A 20,068-nucleotide genomic window follows, 5' to 3' on the forward strand; every position below is an offset into this window, starting at 1 on the left:
CAACCAAGCGACGAGCAGAAAGCTTAGAGTGTACAGGTTTCAGTTGACGCAGGAGGTAGACAGCAGGGGCACGGACCCCCCTAAAAAAAGTGTGCGAGGAAGGCAGGGGCGAGAGAGGAAGTTCCCAGATACGCTGCTGCTCGGAAAACGTGAGAGGCTTAGAGATGCTGCATTCGGAAGGTTAATGATCTGCTTTCCCGTATTAAGGAGACACAAACAAAGCAAGGAGCGAGTTAGTAGAGATGAGAGCGCGCCGTCCGCCGGCGGGAGCAGGAAGTTAGAAGGCGTCCCCGCGTGTCCGCGCGGCCAGGGCACAGGGCGGATGGAGCTGGTGACCGCAGCGCAGTGGCCGGGAGCCCAGAGTTAGTACGAGGACAGCGGCGGCCACGCGGGAGGTTTAGCAGAAGAGCCGCGGGACAGAGGCAGCGGGGCGGGCGGGCGGAGGCGGCCGGGCGCTCTTACCCCATTGCTCTGGGTGGACTGCACGGACTGCTCGCTGGCCGAGGAGCACGTGCTCATGCGGTCCGTGTCCTTGCTGGGGGCCGCGTGGCGCTGCGCCTGCCGCTGGAGGGAGTCACTGTCCCCCGGGAAGGTGAAGGAGCCGGGCCGGCTGGCGGGGGAGGCGGGGATGGAGCTCCAGAAGGAGCCCCCCTTCTGCAGGGGGCTGCTGGGGGGCAAGGGCTCCTTGCCGAACGGAGAGGGGAACGCAGCGGAGAGAGGAGAGTTCAGAGGCGAGATGGCCCCGGGCCTGGGCTTGCCCGGCGGCAGGGAGCCCGGGCCGCTCCGCGCCTCCTTGGCGGGTCCGTCCTGATGCGCGCCCGCGGCGTTCCCGGCCGCCTTCCGGGGGCTCTCCAGCACCTTCATCTTGGGGATCGGCTCCGCTTCTCGCTCGGGACCTTCGGGCTCTCCGCTGGGGGACGCCCTGGCGGGCTGGCCAGCCTCCGGGGCGGGGCTGCTGCTGGGAGGAGGCAGTGACGGGCCGGGAGTGGACATACCTGACATCTTGTCTGCCTCTGCCTGGTTCGAGGCTGCAGAGGAGACCAGCACGGGGGAGTGGTGTCTGACAGGCTGGGGGATCCGGGAGGGCCTGCTTCTGCTCGCGCTGGGGAGGCCGCCGCAGCTGCCGGGACCGCCACTGTGGTTGCTGCCTGCGCCGCTGCTGCCCCCGCCGCCGCTGGGGGCCCCGCCGCCGCCCCCGCCGCTGCCCCCGCCGCCGCCCCCGCTGTGGTTCCTCTGATACTCGATGGGTGATGTCAAGGCTGCAAGACACAGAAGAGACTCAGTCAGGGCACCGAGAAAAGGACGGTCACAGGGGCGGAGGGAAAAGGGGGCACGATGAATGGAGAGGGAGCGCTGGCTTAATGGCCCAGGGTCAAGTCACAGGGTGGCCACCAACTTCCAATCACCGTCATCCAGAAACACCCACCCACCCTCCAGGCAGCAGGCTGACACCACCCATCAGGGAAGGCAAAAGAAAAGCTCTTAAATTTAAGGACTGTCCTGTTCATGAACGAGTTAAACTGGCCCCGTGGAGGGCCGTCTGCGTGTGCGAGGCGGGAGGGAGCAGAAGTGCAGGGTGACGGAGGAGGTGCGCTGCCGCGGGGAGAAGTTTACTGCCCAGGCTCAGCCAGCACAGCCTTAGCATCTCCGCCAAGTGAAAAGGAGTGGAATCGGCCTGGAGCATCCCAGGCAGATGGCCAGGGTCAACGGTGAGGCCCAGGGCTGCCAGGGGAGATTCAACTGGGACTCCACCGGTACCAGCTGGCTCCCGCGCTGGGAAAGCTTAGCCCAGCTGCCGCAAAGGTCTTCGTTAAACCAGGGACCAGTCAGGCAAAGAAGAACCTGGCTGGGGGTTACCCCACGCGGAGGTGGTGTTAGAGACCTCCACCCCGGGAAGGGAAGGAGCTCCACAAACCCTTGTGGGTCGTGAAGCTGTCCCATCTCCGGGCTTTAGTGATTCAGTTACAGCATCACCTGCAGGAAAATGCAGGAAGCACGCCCAATAAGATACATGGAAACTAACACAGATTCTTAAAGAGCTAAAACCTTTGAGACGTGCGACAATCAGATGTAGCCCCTTCCTGCCTGGGAGGCAGCAGGCGGATGTGAAGGAGCATTCTGGAGCCATACGACATTGGACAAGCTGTGTGCTGGCCGTGGCCCCCGCTCACAGGACGGGAGAGCAAAGTGGGGAAGCAGGCCCGGAGCCCCCTCTATTCCCGACCTCCTTCAGCCCCCGGGAACAGTATCATCGGTCTCTAGACTGAGCGCCCAGGAAACGTGCACAGCACGGCCCACTCGTGCCTGCAATTCGGGAGGCAGTTGATTTTATTTTAAAGAAGACGGTAAACGTTTAGAGATTTCCCAGTAGTTACCTGCTATGGACTGGCATTCAATGCAGTGCTTAAGAGCTACACGTTTCAAGAGACCTGCATTCGCTCTCAGTCACGGGAGCAAAACTATTTTCTCCATGCACAGGAGCCGTCCCCCGCACCGGCCAGCCCCAGCCATCCGGTTCTAACAGCACATGGAAGAAATGCTCAGTCTACAGTCTGGACGGGAGCCTGGAGTTAACACCCGGGCAGCTGATGACCCCTTGGCCCAAAATGCCACGTGACCTTGACTTTTCACTGAGTGCCTGTGTTCCTGAATGTCACTCGAGATATGGGGGTGGTTTTATGTGACAGAGAGATTACAGCATCCTACTGGACCGGGGTGTAGACACGGAACACGGACATGGAGAAAAGGACAAGGACGTGACATTGAATGAGTATCTAGCTTCTCACTGAATTTGACGCTCTTCACTGATCACCAAATTAAAACCAGAGTCCAAGTCAGCAGCCACCAAGAGAAGCCAGCAGTTTCAGGTCAGGAATATGAAGAGTCGAACTGTCTGCAACGTAAGGTGTGTGCGGTCACTCTCCCTGTGGAGAAGGCCTTTCCCTGAGGTGGCTGGCACCTTACTACTGTCCTGTGTTCTACTGTATTATTACTGTATTGCTTCTCTAAAATCACTCATGTCGTGGAAGTGGGAAGGAAAAAAGATGTCTTGTTTTTATAATGAGGAGGGTGGTGCAGATGTACAAGGTGGTCAAACACAAATTTTAAAGTTGCACGCAAGAATGTCTCCAACGTCTCTGGCCAATTACATCTGCTGCCTTAGTTTTTCTCATGCATTTCTTTCCCAGGACAGGGCTCTGGGCGCGTGTGGTACGAGAGCCTGTGGGACAGAGTGAACAGTACAGTGGTGAGGGGCACATGGCTGCTCTGAATCTCGACTTTGCCACCAGCGACTCGTGGGACTTCGAGTGAATTACGAATCCACTTTGTGCCTCAGCTTCGTCATCTATAAAATGGGAATAATATCACTACTTGCCACTTTGGGTCGTTCTGAAGATGAAATGAAGCAATAGATATGGACAATGCTTAGAACAGAGCCTGGTCCACAGTAAGTGCTCAGTAAGTCCTGTCATTCCTAGTCGTGTGTAATAGGGGAGAGACGAGAAATAGGAATGTGTACATTAGGGAAAGAAAACACGTGCCCAGTAACAACACACGTTACCATTTAAAAAATTGCGCTGGTTTTCTAAAATCTGGTTGATTTCATGGATCCACGCTTGCCGAACACTTGGACTGGACGAATGCAAGATGAAGGTCTCCACCACGTCCCCCGTCCTTGATGTCAGAGCAAATTTACAGGGATCATTCTCCACGTTTTCCTCCAGGCAAAGGCAACTCACCTTAAAAAAAATTAAAGCATTAGTCACAACGGCCAAAAGGCAGAAGCAACCCGAGTGTCCATCAACAGGTGAATGGATAATCAAAACGCAGTCTGTATATACAAAGGACTATTATTCAGCCTTAAAAAGGAAAGACACTCTGTCACAGGCTACACCATGGGTGGGCCTGGAGGACATTTTGCTACGTGAAGTGGGCTAGCCATAGACAACACTGTTATGATTCCACTTAGATGACGGACCTAGGTAGTCGGATTCCTCGAGACGGTAAGTAGAAGGGTGGCTGCAGGGCTGGGGGGATGGAATGGGGAGCTAGTGTTTAATGAGGATGAGTTTTACTTTTACAAGATGAAAAGAGTCCTGGAGATGGATGGTGGGGATGGCTGCACGACAGTGTGAACATACTTAATGCCAGTGGGCTGTGCACTGAAAAATCGTTAAGATGGTAAATTTTATGTTACGAGGCACCACAATAAAAAAACTAAAGCACATTTATTTCCACCGGTCAAGTGCAAAGTGAAGTTCATCCCAGGTCAGAACTGAAACCACCACTTTTTGGTTGAGCTGCCATTTTTACTGCCTCAGAAATCATTGTCTTGCTTTTTCATGACTCCTTTAACTCAGGTACATGGGGATGACCAGGGGTTTAACTAGTAGCTTAAACACTTAACTAGAAAGGTTAACCTGCTGGGACCTCAGGCCTCCTCTGTCTCACCTTTGGTTTGTCCCCTTTACAAGACCCAGGGCCATTTGCAGTCATTTTATTTGTCTTTTTCTTCTATCAGAGAGCAAGCCAACCTATCTTGTCCATCCCTACAGCCCCTGCCCAGCTCTGAGGGCAGAGTAGGTCCTTGTTGAAAGGAGAAGAGAAGAAGACCCTGGGTAAGCTATCCTCTGAACTTAAATAATTTTACATGGTCCTAGAGAAGACGGAGCACAAAAACTAACCAAGATGAGGTCTTCTCATTATGGTAAGAATGAATGCTGCAGCCACATGTGTAAGACGTCAGCCACTGGGGAATACAGACCGTAGACACATGGAGTGAATTTAAAGGTTCTGAAACGTATTAGAAAATTCTCTAAATAGTTAATAAACTGAAGATCAGGGCATGTCATAATTAAGAAGGAGACAGTTTATCAGCATGATGGGTACATGCGTTAACCCATGAGAAAACAGGCAAACACAAGTTACCTTGATACTGTTCTTAAACAGGAATCCTGGCACGGAGAAGCCCTTTTTTTTATCGAGCGGCTCACTGAAAATGACGATCTGCTCAAAGAGGAACACCCGCCTCTCTTTGCATCGAGGCAGAAGCCCCGTGTCTTGGTCCGTGACCAAGAACGTGTCCTGCAAGAGCAGCTTGCCCTGGGCAACAATTTTACCCTAGAACACGGAGAAGGGGGCAAAGAAATAGGAGAAGAAAACATTGCATTCGAAGTTAAGACATAGGAAGTTCTGCTTTTTGTTTTTTAGCTTTCCTCCCACAGAATGCTACATTTTAAACATATTTTTCTTGTCTTAATTTATACAGCATAAACATTTCTTTCACTAAAATGAGGTCTTAGCTCCAAACAGAAAAATCATCTAAATAAAATTCTTGGCAACCTCTGTGTAAATCACTGGCCTCAGTTACAGTCAAAGACTGAAAGTGGATCTAAGGATCTAGTTCACAGTGGACGAATGCTTCTCAAGGTGCGGTCCGCGGCCCGGTGGCACCAGCACCCCTGGCGGGACCCGCTCACAAAAGCACAGGAGCCTGGGTTTTCAGAAGCTCTCCAGGAGAGCCTGTGTGTGCTTTTTGGAGAACCACAGCACCAGCACGTTAAACCCAAATCTCTAGCGAAACAGTAGGCAAGAAAAGTAAAACCTTCCCGTCTTCTTACTCAACAAATTGAAAAAAAAAAAAGAAAGAAAGGCTTCTGGTTCTGAATATCTTTAGGATACTAATAGGTAATATGTAATCTGAGTAGACTGTCAACTCATAGAAAAGTCTGTAGGCTAACGATGAGCACAGTGACCCTGGGGTCAAGCTCCCAGGCTGACAGACGACAGAAGGACGGGCCCCCTGTTTTCCACTACGCCTCATGCCAGGGAAGGAAACTCCGCTCCTGCAGCAGCAGAGGGCCCAAGAGACAAAGCAGAGTCCTGCCTGTTCCCGCTACAAGGCGCTGGGCTTTAAGCAGAGGAAGGTACCCCCCCAAAGCAAATCAAATGCACCAAAAGAAGGTGAAAGAAAATATCAATCAGGTTGAAGGACGGTGAGAGACGCCAGAAAACCAAGCAAAAAGGATCAGCTTTCTCCAGGTGGAGACAAAGAATCCGAGACCAAAGAAAGTGATGGCAGCCAGAGGCCGAGGTTAAAGAAGAACAGCCGCATTACGTCAAATCCTTGCAGCCGCCCGACGTTCATCATGTCGTTGCAGCGCTTGGGGACGATGCACATGACCTCCACGGCTCTCTGCGGGGTGGGGTGGGGGGAAAGCAGAGTGAGCGTTCAGTTCCAGAGGGCAAGGCTGGAGCGCTAACCCTCAGATGCCGCTCCTCCATCAGTTCCTCCCCGTTCCCGCCTGCTGGTGTGCAGAGGGCACATCCGGGGCTGGGTAGACCCGCCGTCACCCACCGCCCCCAGGAACAGGCTGGGGACGCGCGGGGATTGAGAGGGGAGCCCAGGGCCCGGGGGTGTTAAGTACCTCTAGTTCCGACGTATCCAGGCTGGCTTTTTTGGAATACTTGAGGAAGTCCTGCAAGGGAAATGGAGAGAAGGGCATGACAAGGGTGATGGTCGCACAGCAGTAACCTTTTTGATCACGTGAGACGCCAGGCGCTGGGTAATCCTCATTTTTTCCTCCCAGTAACACAAAGAAAAGGTATCCTTTTGTGTATTTCAAGGCACAGTAGAGCAAAGTCAGACCAGATCTATCTAAGCGGGTCATGGTTCCTGTTTCACTCCAAGACAAGCGCTCATCTCTCTTTACATCCAGGTTCTAAGTTTTATACATGAAGGAATCTCAACACCTCTAACAGTCACTTTTATGGTGGAAAATGGTGTGACTTTGCCTTCAGTGGTGCTTAGGAGTTTGAATCAATCCAGGGCCACTGCTGAGCCCATAGAGAGGAACAGGCAGGGATTAAATATTTGATTTCATCTGGAGCCCCAGGAAGATCAGAAAATAGGTAAGGTGGATAGAGCCCAAGACAGCTCATTGGTATTCAAGCTCTGTGGTGGGGAAAAAGCTCACTTTCACGGACCTTTGGCTCAGAACCTCATGTAAATGACAGTGTAAGGTGCCTTATTAAAGTTTTAAAAAGTTACTCAAATATTACAAATCAGAAATGAAAAGCCTGCTTCGTATTTTTTATAGAAAAGGTTCCCGTCACCTGCCAAGCCCTTCCATCCCCTCACGAGTCTTGTCCTCCCGCCAAACGGTCTCCTGCCCCCAGCACGGGCACCGGCAAAGCCTCACCTTCAGCAGCAGCTGGTACTTCATGATTCTCTGCACTGGTTTGATCAGCAAGTCTGTGAGCTGCAGCCTGTGGCCAAGGCGCTGCTTTAAGTCCTGTGGTTTCAAAGTAGAAAGAAGGATCGTAAGTTTTGTCTTTTAAAGTCCCTGTAACTGTCAGAAATGCTAACTAACTACACTGCAGAAGTAACTACTTCTAGAAAAGAGTAAAGAAGAGAAAAGATGCCACGCTGCACACAACCAACAAGTGCTGTGCCTTCGCTCAGAATGTCCGAGTTTGACACTGAAAGATTTCTGAGCTGTTTTTCAAAAGCGTCTTTAATGCTTGCCTAAAATGGCCTTCTCTCAATTGCTTTCTTTTATTCATACAAACAAATATTTTATTTCTAGGCTAAAAGTCTAGATCATGAATTATTCTGAATTTGAAATGAGGCTTAAGTTTGAAATTGATTTTTAAAACCCCGTATTTTAACCATGCCCCCAGTCCTCTGAATACTAAGGGATACGATCACAGCTTGAATTTACACTCATTTCTCTGATTTATAGGAAAGAAATACAGGTTCAGAACTCATATAACTGAGGCTAGATTTCCTGAGGATTGCTTAATGTCCTGGGAAACAAATGATATTTCAATTTTTTGAAATCAACTGTAACAAAGGATTCAGAAATACTTTGTTTGTAACTTAGGTCTTACCTCAAAAAAGGTATCGATGTATTCTGAGACAATGTGCTCAGACTTTGGTTTATTTTGACAATAAACTATGTACATGTGCAACCTTCTCTCCTAGGAATGAAAGGCACACAGATGGGTTAGAACACAGGTGCACATGCAAGTGTCAGCTCATTCATAAAGGAACGTTTCTTAAAACCACACACTTTACCCAGCAAATACGAGAGGCAGTGAAAGGACACAGTTCTTAATGTTAAACGAAGAATCATTCTCCCCCTCTTCAAACCTTGCCAGTGGTCCCAGGAAGCCTGGCTCTTTTCAGGAGGTTAGAAAAACCACTTTAGTCTCAAATACTGAAGGCAGCGAGCCATCCCTTAATGCCCTGATCCTCAAAGTGTGGTGTGCACACCCCTGGGGTCCCTGAGGCCTTTCGGGGACCCATTAGATCAAAACTATTTTCCAAACAATACTAAGCTGTCATCTGCCCTTTCTGTTGCGCTACCATTTGTAGTGATGTGCAAAACCAGTGGTGGGAGAAACTGCTGGCATCTTAGCAAATATCTTTCACTGCTACACATGCCAATTTCACCTAAGGATGTCCTTGATGAAGTGATTAAAAATTCGTTGTATTAAAACTCAGCCATGGGGACTTCTCTGGTGGCGCAGTGGTTAAGAATCCGCCTGCCAACGCAGAGGACACAGGTTCGAGCCCTGGTCCGGGAAGATCCCACATGCTGCGGAGCAACTAAGCCCGTGTGCCACGACTACTGAGCCTGCGCTCTAGAGCCCGCGAGCCACAGCTACCGAGCCCACGTGCCACAACTACTGAAGCCTGAGCACCTACAGCCTGTGCTCCGCAACAAGAGAAGCCACCGCAATGAGAAGCCCACGCACTGCAACGAAGAGTAGCCCTGCTCACCACAACTAGAGAAAGCCCGTACGCAGCAACAATGACCCAACGCAGCCATACATACATACATACACACATACATAAATAAATACCAAAAAAACCCCTCAACCATGGACTATACATCTTTTTAACGTTCCTGTGACAAAATGGAGATCCTCGTGACACGTGTGCCACGTGCTACAGTAGTCAAGGAAAAGCCCTCGTGTGGCTGAGCCATGAGTTGAACCGACGGCTTGTTTTCATGGACCATTTTTACTTGAAAGAATGATGGACACAAACTATAATTATTTACACGTGGGTATCTGGTAGGCAGTTTCCTGAATATGAATAAAATAAGCCTGTCATTTCAAGGCAAACAACCTGCAATGTCTATTAATGATGAAAACTTGAGCTGTCAAGCAAACAATTACACTTTTGGAAAACATGGATCTGCTACCTGGAACTTGACGATACTTAAAGACAATACTTAAATACTTAAAGAACACTGACAACACTCAATGAACAAATCTGATTTCTTGATACTGTTTATTGAAATGTTTCAACATCTGGAAGATCTGTCTGAATCAGTGAACCAGAATTTACAATGCAGGATGTCACAAGCTGGTGCAGGGGTAAAAGAGCCTTCAAGTGTGAGACAGTTCAATGGCTTCTAGCGCAACAGCAAGAGAGAAGTTCACCAATGGGTTTCAGATTCCATGTTGCGACTAACCTTTAAGAAATTCTCACTTGTTGAGTTCTGATGCAGTATCCAAGAAAATTATCTATACTTATCAGAAAAGGCTATTAAAACACTCATCCCTTTCCATCCAAATATCTGTGAGGATGGATTTTCTTCATAAATTTTAACTAAAAAACACACTACAATAGGTTCAATACAGAAACTGATATAAAAATGCATCTGTCTTCTATTAAGCCAGACATTAAGGAGATTTGCAAAAATACAAAAATCCTGGTCACTAATTTTTTGAAAATATAGTATTTTTTCCTAGAAAAACCCCCAAACTTTTACCGTTAACATGCTTCTTTTAGATACACACAAAAATTTGGTTATTATATTAAACCCACTGCACGTCTCGATACCTCACCACCTGCACCAGACACTTGTTTGCCTACAGACATCCCCAAATGTTCCTCCTTCTGGTCTGGCTCTGGTCCCCTTCTGACCATCCTGTACTGTTTGTGAACTGAACAGCCAACTGGGGCCAGGTGACTGGGAAAGCTGCTCGTTCACGTGTAGAAGAGCAACGGGGGATTCTGAGTCCAGCTCGCCGCCACTGTACAGTCTGATTTTATTCTTAATGTGAGGACTTTTGTAACCCACACGTGAGTTCACCTTTAATCTGACAAGCCAATTACTAAATATGACAATACAGAACGGAATGTAAATAATGCTATTGTACTTACATGTTTAACAAAAAGGGATCCTAGTTTTTCTGGATCTTCAAGGCACTTCTCCAACTCTCCTAAAAAAAAGCTGAAACGAAAGGAGAAATATTAGAACCATTTCCAACTTGGCCTGCTAATTTTAGATTGAGATTTATATTTCCAAAATATTCTGTTTTGACAAAAACAATTGGGAAGTGTAAAGTATATGCTTAACAAATACAATGTACACTGAAAACATTCTGTTAGGACAGAAAACAGAAAGAGACACAGGTTTACAAGGCAAGGCAGAGTGAGACATCCCTCGACTGGCAAACTTCCCTTCCTCTGGATAATCAACCTTTTTGTCTCACTTTGTTTTTAAATGACACAAACAGTAATATCCCATCTGAATATGGGGTAAAAAATAAATGTTTCAAAGCAATTGGTCATTTTTCTTTCTAAAAACTTGGTCCTCATACCTGTGGGTTTCATATTCTTTCCATGGTAATTTTTAGGAGGCTCAAATTGGATAATAACAGATACAAAATACTGAATGTTACCTGGGCTGGCTTTATAAAGTTTTCTCAAATATTATCAAAATCAACTTCTAGGTGACACATATTAGCTTCCACTAAGATCAGAATTAGGTATCCACAGAAACAAAGCAGCTGGGGACAACCACTCGTCACTTCTTCTGGGCCACAGTAGTTGGTAAGATGTATGCCCACCTTAATCATCACTTCCATATGTTGATATTTGTATCTGGTATTTTACTAACCTGCAAACCAGTACACCAATAAATGCTACATTGAACTGTGTTGCACTTGAGGATTCAGTATCCCCTAGTTCTGCGCACACCACGGCAGACACCACGTTGCCGGGAGCAATTTCTCTGTCTGGTCGTCCCAGGAGCCTTGTGCTGTTTCCCCTTCCCTGCCACAGCTTAAAACCAGCCTTGGGAGCAGATGACTAGATGACAGCACCGAATATCCTTTTTTAAAATAGGTTTCACTGTAGATTAGGACAGGTGTGGCAAGGTACTGGGATCAAATTTGATTTGCATGGGCAATCATGTCTACTTTCCCCATTAAAGCTGACTTGAAAAAACTCTCTAACAGTAATTTGGATTTATTAAAGAGGTGGCTGCAATTCTAATTAGAAACGCTCACCGAGTCTCACTCTATGCAGATGTTATTCTAAGTGCTTTACATGTATTAACTCAGTCACTCTTCACAAAATCCCATGAGGAGGGTAACACCGTGACCCACGTTGTGCAGAGGAAAGGATGGAGGCAAAGAGAGGGGAAGCAAAGGGCTCGGGGTCAGGACCGTGCTGTGAACCCAGGCGGTCAGGCTCGGCGCCCGGGCTTCCAGCCTTCCCAACACGGGCAACCTGGATGGGTCCGCACAAAGAAGGTAAGAGACTTCCTCGTGCTGTGAAATGCAACCAGCAAAGGCCTCGGAACACCGATATTTCCTTTACACCAGCTACCTCCATGGGGCCACATAGGTAAGGAAATGAAATGAATCAACAAATATCCTTTCTCGTTCGCTTGGCGTGATGCAGTTTAGCGGGTGATGACAGACTGTCCGCCAACGAGCATGGTATGCATTTTACGTACTCTCTGTGCCAGTCGTAAATCTGATGGATGTTGCCAAACACAATCTTGTCTTTGCCTTTCATGTCATCGGGAACGCCATCTTCTTTCATAAGTGCCATGTAGCCCTAAAATTAAATATTTAAAGATAAGATTATGTCATTGAACATGTTTGAATCAAGTAATGGTTTACTGATTGAGAGCCACAAAGGATAAAAAAGACATATGCACTGTCTTGTAAACTAACTATGTAAGAACAAAAATCCTTTGTGGGGCTTCCCTGGTGGCGCAGTGGTTGAGAGTCCGCCTGCCGATGCAGGGGACACGGGTTCATGCCCCGGTCCGGGAAGATCCCACATGCCGCGGAGCAGCTGGGCCCATGAGCCATGGCCGCTGAGCCTGTGCTCCGCCACGGGAGAGGCCACAACAGTGAGAGGCCCGCGTACCACAAAACAAAACAAACAAAAAAAAAACCCAACCCTTTGTGAAATGTGTCCTTAACTGGCCCTTGAAATACAGTTACATTCACTGACATGATTTTCTCTCCCTAAACTATTTAGCATTCAAAGATCAAAACTCTTCTGAGGAATTGGAAAGTTTAAATAAATGTAAATGGTTTCATAAAACAAATCATCTTGTCAGCTTGTAAAGATTAAATACTTGGCCAGAAGCATATTTCCTCTGTTCTCGGTACTGATCTGATATAAACAGATTTTCTTTTCTTTTTGGATTATTTACATAATTTGTTAAACACGGATTTAACAACATACTTTTCACAAACTGATTTTTAATAACAGTTGATTAACTATGTTGCTAAAATGTGGTTTAAAACTTCTATATAACTTGAATGTGATTCAGCCTGTACAAGAAGCTCTGAAGTTTTCAAGTTACTGTTAGTAATGATTACAGACATGTCAAGCATGTTTAATCCTTTATGTTACGCAATTAACTGTAATAGCCATTACTTTTAATGGAATGTACATCCAAAAAGTATTGCCCTGTACATATTTGCAAAGTTGAAAGAATAAGTGATAAACTTTTATATTATAAAAATAGCTTTTTGATAAGTTGAGTTTATTAATATGATTATGCCCTAAAGTTAATGGCAGGGACAAGCCTAGAAAGAGCCCTTGATTTAGTATGAAAGGCAGTGGTTTTGCTATGGGTACAAAGTACGTATCAACTTCTGGTCAGTGAAAGTGGTGACATATACGTTCTGTGAAAACTACAAGCAAATGGCCTAGGGTGGTAGCCACAGACCAAGCTCTGAACCCAGGTGATTCACGATGTAACTGAATCCATAGCTGGTCACATTGACTTTTCAACCAATGATGTCCTCATTTCTGTGGTGATACCCACTCTTGTAAAATAATTAAAGGCCAGATTTCCATATAAGAAATTCAATGGTTGGAGATAATATTTAAAAACTTAATTATAAAAAGAAGAGACTATGTCAAGAGGCACCATGCAAAAAAGCCTTTAAAAAGTGAATACCGATTGTTGAGATAATTGGCTAAATTTTACTTTTCAGAAATATTTTGTTGGTTGTTGTTATTGTGTTTTGTTTTAGTCAAAAATATTTTTAAAGTTTTTGAGAAGGTATCAGCTTTCAACCGTCCTGTACAACACCCCCCGTGGCAACCCTCAGGGCGGATGGACACAGGTTATTACATCTCTGAAACACACACCTCCACCACACAGCCGAGGTCCCGCACATAGTCACGTTCTGTCTCCACTAATTCTTGCAAAACGTAGCTGAAAAAAGAGAGAAAAAACAGCGTTTACCACCCACAATCCAAGGAATTTTCTGAATGAATTCATCCGCCCTTTTGTTTTCATCAGGTCAGATTCTGCAGGGGCGGCTATGAAGTGACCTCTCAAACTTACACAACTGGATCTCCAATTCCTGTGTGTCCCCAGTCACTTACAGGTTCATGTGGGTGACCCATGGGTGCTGCAGAGGTTACAAGACACCTCGCATTCCGGGAATTCACAGCACCGGATTCTGATCACATGTATGAGGACCGAAAGCAGGACAGACATAACTTTGTTATAAAGGCAAGATGTTAAAGGAAGTAGGGCTTTTGCTTGTTTGTGTTTTCATGATAAAGTCATTTTAAGCTTCGCTGGACATACAAAAGAAATTTAACTCAGATGTTTAAAGCCTTGGGTCTGATCACATCATTCAGAAGTATTTCTTTTCGTAAGGTTCAGTAACCGTTTAAGGCCACTCAGATAATAGAAGACAATTCCTTGATCGGTTACAGCAAACAACCTCAGTTGACCTAAAAAGGTTTGTTGGTTGGTTGGTTGGTTTGTTCATTCATTCATTCAGCCAACACTGGCCAGGCACCTCCTATGCACCCGATGCCACTCTAGGTGCTGGGATACAGCACTCAATAAAACCAAGTCTCTGTACTCATGCAGCTGGTTAAGTTTTTTCCTGTTCTCCAAATGCAATTTTAAACCTTCTGTAATATTCCTCAAGACTTTTTAACTGAAACTGAAAAGCTCTACCACTAAGGTATGTTTCAAGCTTTGGGGACTGCATTTAATTTTATGTTATCTTCTTTTTTCTTCACAACTATGTATATAATAGAAAGTACGGCTGTTTCTCACCAGAAGTGACAAAAAATATTCTTGTATCATTCTTATTTATAAATAAAGTATAATATACAAATAAAACAATAAAAGCTGCAGCTATGGCTTACTGCACCCTCTTGAGGTTCTGTACGTTTGCAAACAAACGTACAATCGCTCGGCGAGAGACCCTGGGTGTCCTCCTCGTGTGACTCAGAGATGAATTCCAGCCACAGCTTCGTAGGTGACAAAGCCAGGAGGGAAGCCACCAAACAAGGACAATGAGAACATTTCTTACTGCCGTCTCTTTAAAGAGCTGGATTTCCTCTCTTCCATCTCATCAATGGGCGAGGAGGAGGACAGAAGGGAGTTGTCTGAAGGGTTGAAGGAGGGGCTGCTACTGTCTCCCTGGTCCACGAGGAGTGAGCTGGGACGATCCTCCAGCGCCTAGAAGAAACCAGATCGCCCGTCAGGCCTCCTGCCTACACAGCGCATGAGGCTGAAATTAGGACCAGAAAATCTCATACGTCAGAAAATACAGAAGGCCTGATTACAACACTGTAGAGTCTATGTGTGTGAAATCACATCGTATTTAGCAACAAAACCCCCAGCATTAATTCTGAAACTGAGTAAGAGGGGCTGCACAAAAGAGGAGAGTTAGAATGAAAAGAACGGTGAATTTATACCTGTTCATATATTCTGTACCTGGTTACCAAATAATTAGAAACAATACCACAGACTGTACCCATTTCAAATCTAGCCATTTTCTTTCCAGTTATATTCCTGTCACATGAAAGCATGACCATTTCAGAAGTGTGTGCAGTCGCCTCGTTCAGGCCGGTGTACCCAGACACACTGCCCACATTCCTGGCCGGTGGACCATGCAGCAATGTTAGCAAACCTCTGTTTTAATTAAACAGACTCGTACTTCAATGCACAGAGATCATGCAGCTAAAACTAATCTCTATCTCTGTGACGCTCGCAACTTTCTTCTTCCTTAGTAAGTGGTTGCCATGCCAATCTTGAACACAACTTTTTCGGTGATCAATAAATCTGTGAGTTGAATATTGGTGACTTTTCTCCCTGGGTTAGTGTTATAATGATCAGCAACTGGTTCCTTTCTAATTGGTACCTATTAATTTTCTCTCTTAACCTGAATTCACAAAACTACCAGGGGTAGAGGTGATAGTGCCTTTTATAAAAAAATGAAATACATTTGATTTACAATGTCATGTTAGTTTCAGGTATCCAGCAAGTGATTCAGCTATATGTTTTTTTTCAGATTCTTTTCCATTATCAGTCATTACAAGATATTGAACAGTTGCCTGTGCCACACAGTAGGTCCTTGCTGTTTATCTATTTTAGATATAGAAGTATGTTCCTGTTAATCCCAAACTCCTCATTTATCCCTCCCCCCTACCTTTCCCCTTTGGTAACAGTAAGTTTGTTTTCTATGTCTCTGAGTCTATTTGTTTTGTAAATAAGTTCATTTGTATAATTTTTCAAGATTCCATATATAAGTGGTATCATATTTGTCTTTCTCTGACTTTCTTCACTTAGTATGATAAGCTCTAGTTGCGTCCATGTTGCTGCAAATGGCATTATTTCATTCTTTTTTTTTAATGTCTGAGTAATACTCCATTGTGTATATATACCACATCTTCTTTATCCATTCATCTGCCGATGGATATTTAGGTTGCTTCCATGTCTTGGCTATTGTAAATAGAGCTGCAGTGAATGTTGTGGCGCGTGTATCTTTTCGAATTAGAGTTTTCATCTTTTCAGGGTATATGCCCAGGAGTGAGATTGCTGGATCATATGGTAGCTCTACTTTTAGTTTTTGAAGGAACCTCCACACTGTTCTCCATACTGGCTGTACCAATTTACATTCCCACCAAAAGTGTAGGAGGATTCCCTTTTCTCCACACCCTTTGATGATGGCTATTCTGACCAGTGTGAGGTGACACCTCATTGTAGTTTTGATTTGCATTCTCTGATAATAAGGGATGTTGAGCATCTTTTCACGTGCCTGTTGGCCATCTGTATGTTTTCTTTGGAGAAATGTTTATTTAGGTCTTCTGCTCATTTTTTGATTGTTTTTTTTTTTTTGATATTGAGCTGCATGAGCTGTTTGTGTATTTTGGAGATTAATCCCTTGTCAGTCACATCATTTGCAAATAGGTGATAGTTCTTTTAAATTTTTCAAAGCACCCTGGCTGGGCAGAGATGACCAAAAGGTATTTCAGCAACTTAACAGGGAAAATGTGATTTACTTCTCTTCAAACAAAAGCCCAATACAAACTACAAGAACACTTAATATTTCCTACCATATTAAAACCTCTGATGCTTGTCCTATTTCCCCCCTAAGAGTAACAGGCTGAAGCTGGCGCCATCACTGAGCACAGCTTTGAGAACACCAAGTCTGTTCCTGCAATCTTGTTCAAACCCATGGAGCTGTACAAACACACCAACTCCTGCTCTTAGTTATGAAAAACAGTTAAGGAACGGGGCTTGATGGGAAAGTAGCATTCTTATTTTTAAATAAATAGCTCTTGACCTCTAGTGGAAGCACACATTTCGTGGTAGCAGCAGCGCCTGGTCCATGCGCGTGGGTCCTGGAGGCCTTGGACAGGAGACTCAGGAGACTGGAGGCTGGAGGACGAGGGAGGGAGCAGCAGTGCTGTCTCCTGCCCAGATGTGCAAGGAAACAGCTGAAGCTCGTTAGCTTTAATTACGGTCACTTGAACTGTGAGCAAAGAGAGAGACAAGAAAGGTTCCAGATGGCCGCTCACGCAGAGGAGTGGGCGGAGAGGCCCCGTCTGGACCTGCCCCAGTGGCATCCAGGCTCCTTCCGCTGCCTCTCCTGGACGTGCTGGTGTGGACCCCGGTGGGTGGCCAGGGAGGGTGCAGGCGCGCCCCAAGGCTGCAGTCACGCTTGTGCCATCCACTCCTGGCCGCCCAGCGGCTCTCCCACCGACTGTGCGCGAGTGAAAAGGCTCAAAGCTGCCCCAGAGCTGGAATTACTGGGACTTTACATGTTCGGATGAATTATCTGTGGAACCTTCTGGGTTGGGTGGGTTTTTGTGGGTAGGTTCTTGTCAACTTTCCCTGTTTCTTAAATGAAGAGAGACTACCTGTGCAGGCCTAGCTCTTCTGAGGTTAGTTTTGGTAAACTGATTTTCTTAAGAAACTGCCCATTTCATCCAGGTTTTCAAATTTGCTTTCAAAGCGTTGAACAAAGTAACATGTCATGATTGTTTCAATTCCCTCAGTTTATCTTTCCTTTGTAATTTCTTCTTTTGTGAATTTGGGCTATTTTCTTTGGAAGGTTACCTGAAGTCCATATGTTTTGAAAGAACAAATTTTGGGTTTTATTTCTTATTCTATTTTTCTGTTTTCCAACTCATTCATTTCTGCTTTTATCTCTGTGAATTCATTCCTTCTGCTTTCATAAAGAAAATTCTGTTGTTCTTCTAATATCTTGAGCTACATGTTTATTTCATTGATTTTCATTCTTTCTTGTATCTCCCTTTATATTCAGATCAACAAAGAGAAGAAAACTCCAAAGTCAAATTCAGTCCCTGCAGCTGTCAGCTGCCATTGCCCACACCTTCCAATACTGATCAGGAACGTGGAGGTGGAGAGAGAGGCGAATTCCAAGGGAAGGTGTGCAGGGCGGTTTTTCCTTTTCAGACGGAATCCGCAGGTTCAGGGCGAGGAGAGAGTCAGTTCCCTGAACACACACCGCACGACAGCAGGACACCTTCTCCCCTCGCCTTCCCAGTCCACTGCACACACAGATTTGGAGGGATAATGGTTCAGCATTCAAATCCGATCACGAAGTCATGAGAGCCTAAGAGACGGCCCTCAGGAAAACGAACAGGAAGACCAAGGAGCCACAGCACACGGTGAAATACGCAGGAGTAACTCAGAGTCATGGGGAGCATGACAGGGTGAAGGATATTAAAATGGTTCACTAGAGGTTTTAGTGACAAAAAGTACTTCCTGTTTGAGGATTAGTGACCAGAAACCAAGGGAGAGTTGTTTCCCCTGAAAAGAGGGCAGAATTTAGATTGCATTCCATGTAGAATGAAGAAGAGATGCGCTCACCATAAAAAGCCTAAATATGGTTCTGCAACGGGGAGGGGAGGCACGAGTGAGCGCCCAGGTGGAGGGAACCCGGCTGGGAGCTTAACAAACAGCAGTCGGTTTACCATCCCCTGTTTCCAGCTGAGAGATGGGCTCAGAGAGGCGGAAGCGGTCAGTAGGGGAGTCTGAACCCACACCTATCTGATTCCAAAACCTACGCCCTTTCCACTCTGCCCACAGCTTTATGCCCGTTAACTTCAGAAGAGACATAAGTGAGTAGAAATAAGTCAGTTTCAATGGATAAAGTTTAATTATTCAGAACTTAAAAGGGGGAGTAAAGCAGTAAGAGCTGAGAGACCAACCGTAGATCTCCTCTCCATCTGAAGTCCATCTGAATTAATTACACATGAAACTCAGCCCACTCACAATGTAATCCATTCAGATACTTGCAGAATAATGATGAGCAGGTTGACAAAGTGTTGTCTCACAACATTCCTTGGGAAAACTACTTAAATAACTAGACAAAAATGATTTTAATGATCATATAATTGATGTGTATAAACGGCTGTTTTGAAAATGTTTAAGGATGTTTAAGAATGCTTGAAAACTCATTAGATATAATTTAAGCATCTTTTTAGACCATTAATCAACTTGTCTCTCAAAAAGATAGCCAGGATGTGGTTTAGCTCAGTTCCTACTGACATGATCCCAAATTTTTGACCAGTGGAGTCAAGTTCTTGACTTATTTACCAAGTCCTAGCAGCCCTCCTGCCTAATGTCTTGTCTAAGCTCGAAGCCCACTGCGTCCTTCTCAGATCACAGCACAGAACGCCAAGCAGGGAGAATTCCAGCTACGGCAGGGCAATACCTGTCAGTCTGAATTTTGGATACAATTCCCCATTTGACCTAGTCAACCAGCCTCATTAGAAGCTGCTTAGGGGTGGGTGGGAGAAGAAACTGGAGTTATATACATGGTACCTAGTTAATACTGGCTTTGAAGATAAATTCCTAACTTTAAAGAAGTACAGTTAACTCTTGAACAATGCAGGGGTTGGGATGCTGACTCTCTGTATACGTGGTTCCTCGGTATCTGTGGTTCTGATTCTGTGGATTCAATCCAGGGCAGACTGTGTTGTACTAGAGTATTCACTATTGAAAAAAATCTGCATGTAAGTGAAGCCATGAAATTCAAACCCACGTTGTTTAAGGATCAATTGTATACCCTTTGATCTAGCAACTCCAGTGCTGGAAATTTACCCTACATGTTTAATCACACATATAAATGAACAATGGATGTTTATAATAGTGAAAAGTGAAAACAATTGATATATATTATTATGAATTTATTTAAATAAATTATAGTAGATTTCTATCTCTGCCCCTTAGCAGCTGGTCAACTTTTTAAGCATTTTGTGTGCCTCAGTTTTCTCATCTGTAAAATGAGAATATGATAGTACATGCCTACCTCGTAGGGTTGCTGTGGGGAGTATATACAAAGAAACTGGCTGGAGGGAAAAACATCAAACTCTTATGGAGAATGGAATGTGGGAGAGGCCAAGGGCTTTTACTTTAGGAGGTGTGACTTTTAAAAGATGTTGTAGGGTAGCAGGATATACTAGTCTAAAATGTTGTTACCATTACTGGGTTTTCTATTTCAC

The 20,068-nt window shown here is 45.5% G+C and overlaps 1 protein-coding gene across 4 annotated transcripts in view; it reads right to left on the reverse strand.

Annotated features, from left to right (window-relative positions):
* TRIO (trio Rho guanine nucleotide exchange factor) overlaps nt 1-20,068 on the reverse strand; it is a 372,133-nt gene that overhangs the window by 16,037 nt on the left and 336,028 nt on the right. For 3 of the 4 annotated variants that reach the window (XM_060009655.1, XM_060009656.1, XM_060009657.1), the window contains exons 38-48: nt 14,620-14,768; nt 13,430-13,496; nt 11,766-11,869; nt 10,184-10,253; nt 7,894-7,983; nt 7,203-7,295; nt 6,429-6,479; nt 6,119-6,196; nt 4,930-5,121; nt 3,563-3,740; nt 463-1,259 (exon numbers count right to left, since the gene is read on the reverse strand). In XM_060009655.1, coding sequence (XP_059865638.1) covers nt 463-1,259; nt 3,563-3,740; nt 4,930-5,121; nt 6,119-6,196; nt 6,429-6,479; nt 7,203-7,295; nt 7,894-7,983; nt 10,184-10,253; nt 11,766-11,869; nt 13,430-13,496; nt 14,620-14,768 — 1,869 coding nt within the window. The remainder of the gene's footprint in view (nt 1-462; nt 1,260-3,562; nt 3,741-4,929; nt 5,122-6,118; nt 6,197-6,428; nt 6,480-7,202; nt 7,296-7,893; nt 7,984-10,183; nt 10,254-11,765; nt 11,870-13,429; nt 13,497-14,619; nt 14,769-20,068) is intronic. The other variant, XM_060009659.1, reaches the window with a different exon arrangement.

This window comes from Delphinus delphis, chromosome 3, assembly GCF_949987515.2.
Source record: "Delphinus delphis chromosome 3, mDelDel1.2, whole genome shotgun sequence".
NCBI lineage: Eukaryota > Metazoa > Chordata > Mammalia > Artiodactyla > Delphinidae > Delphinus > Delphinus delphis.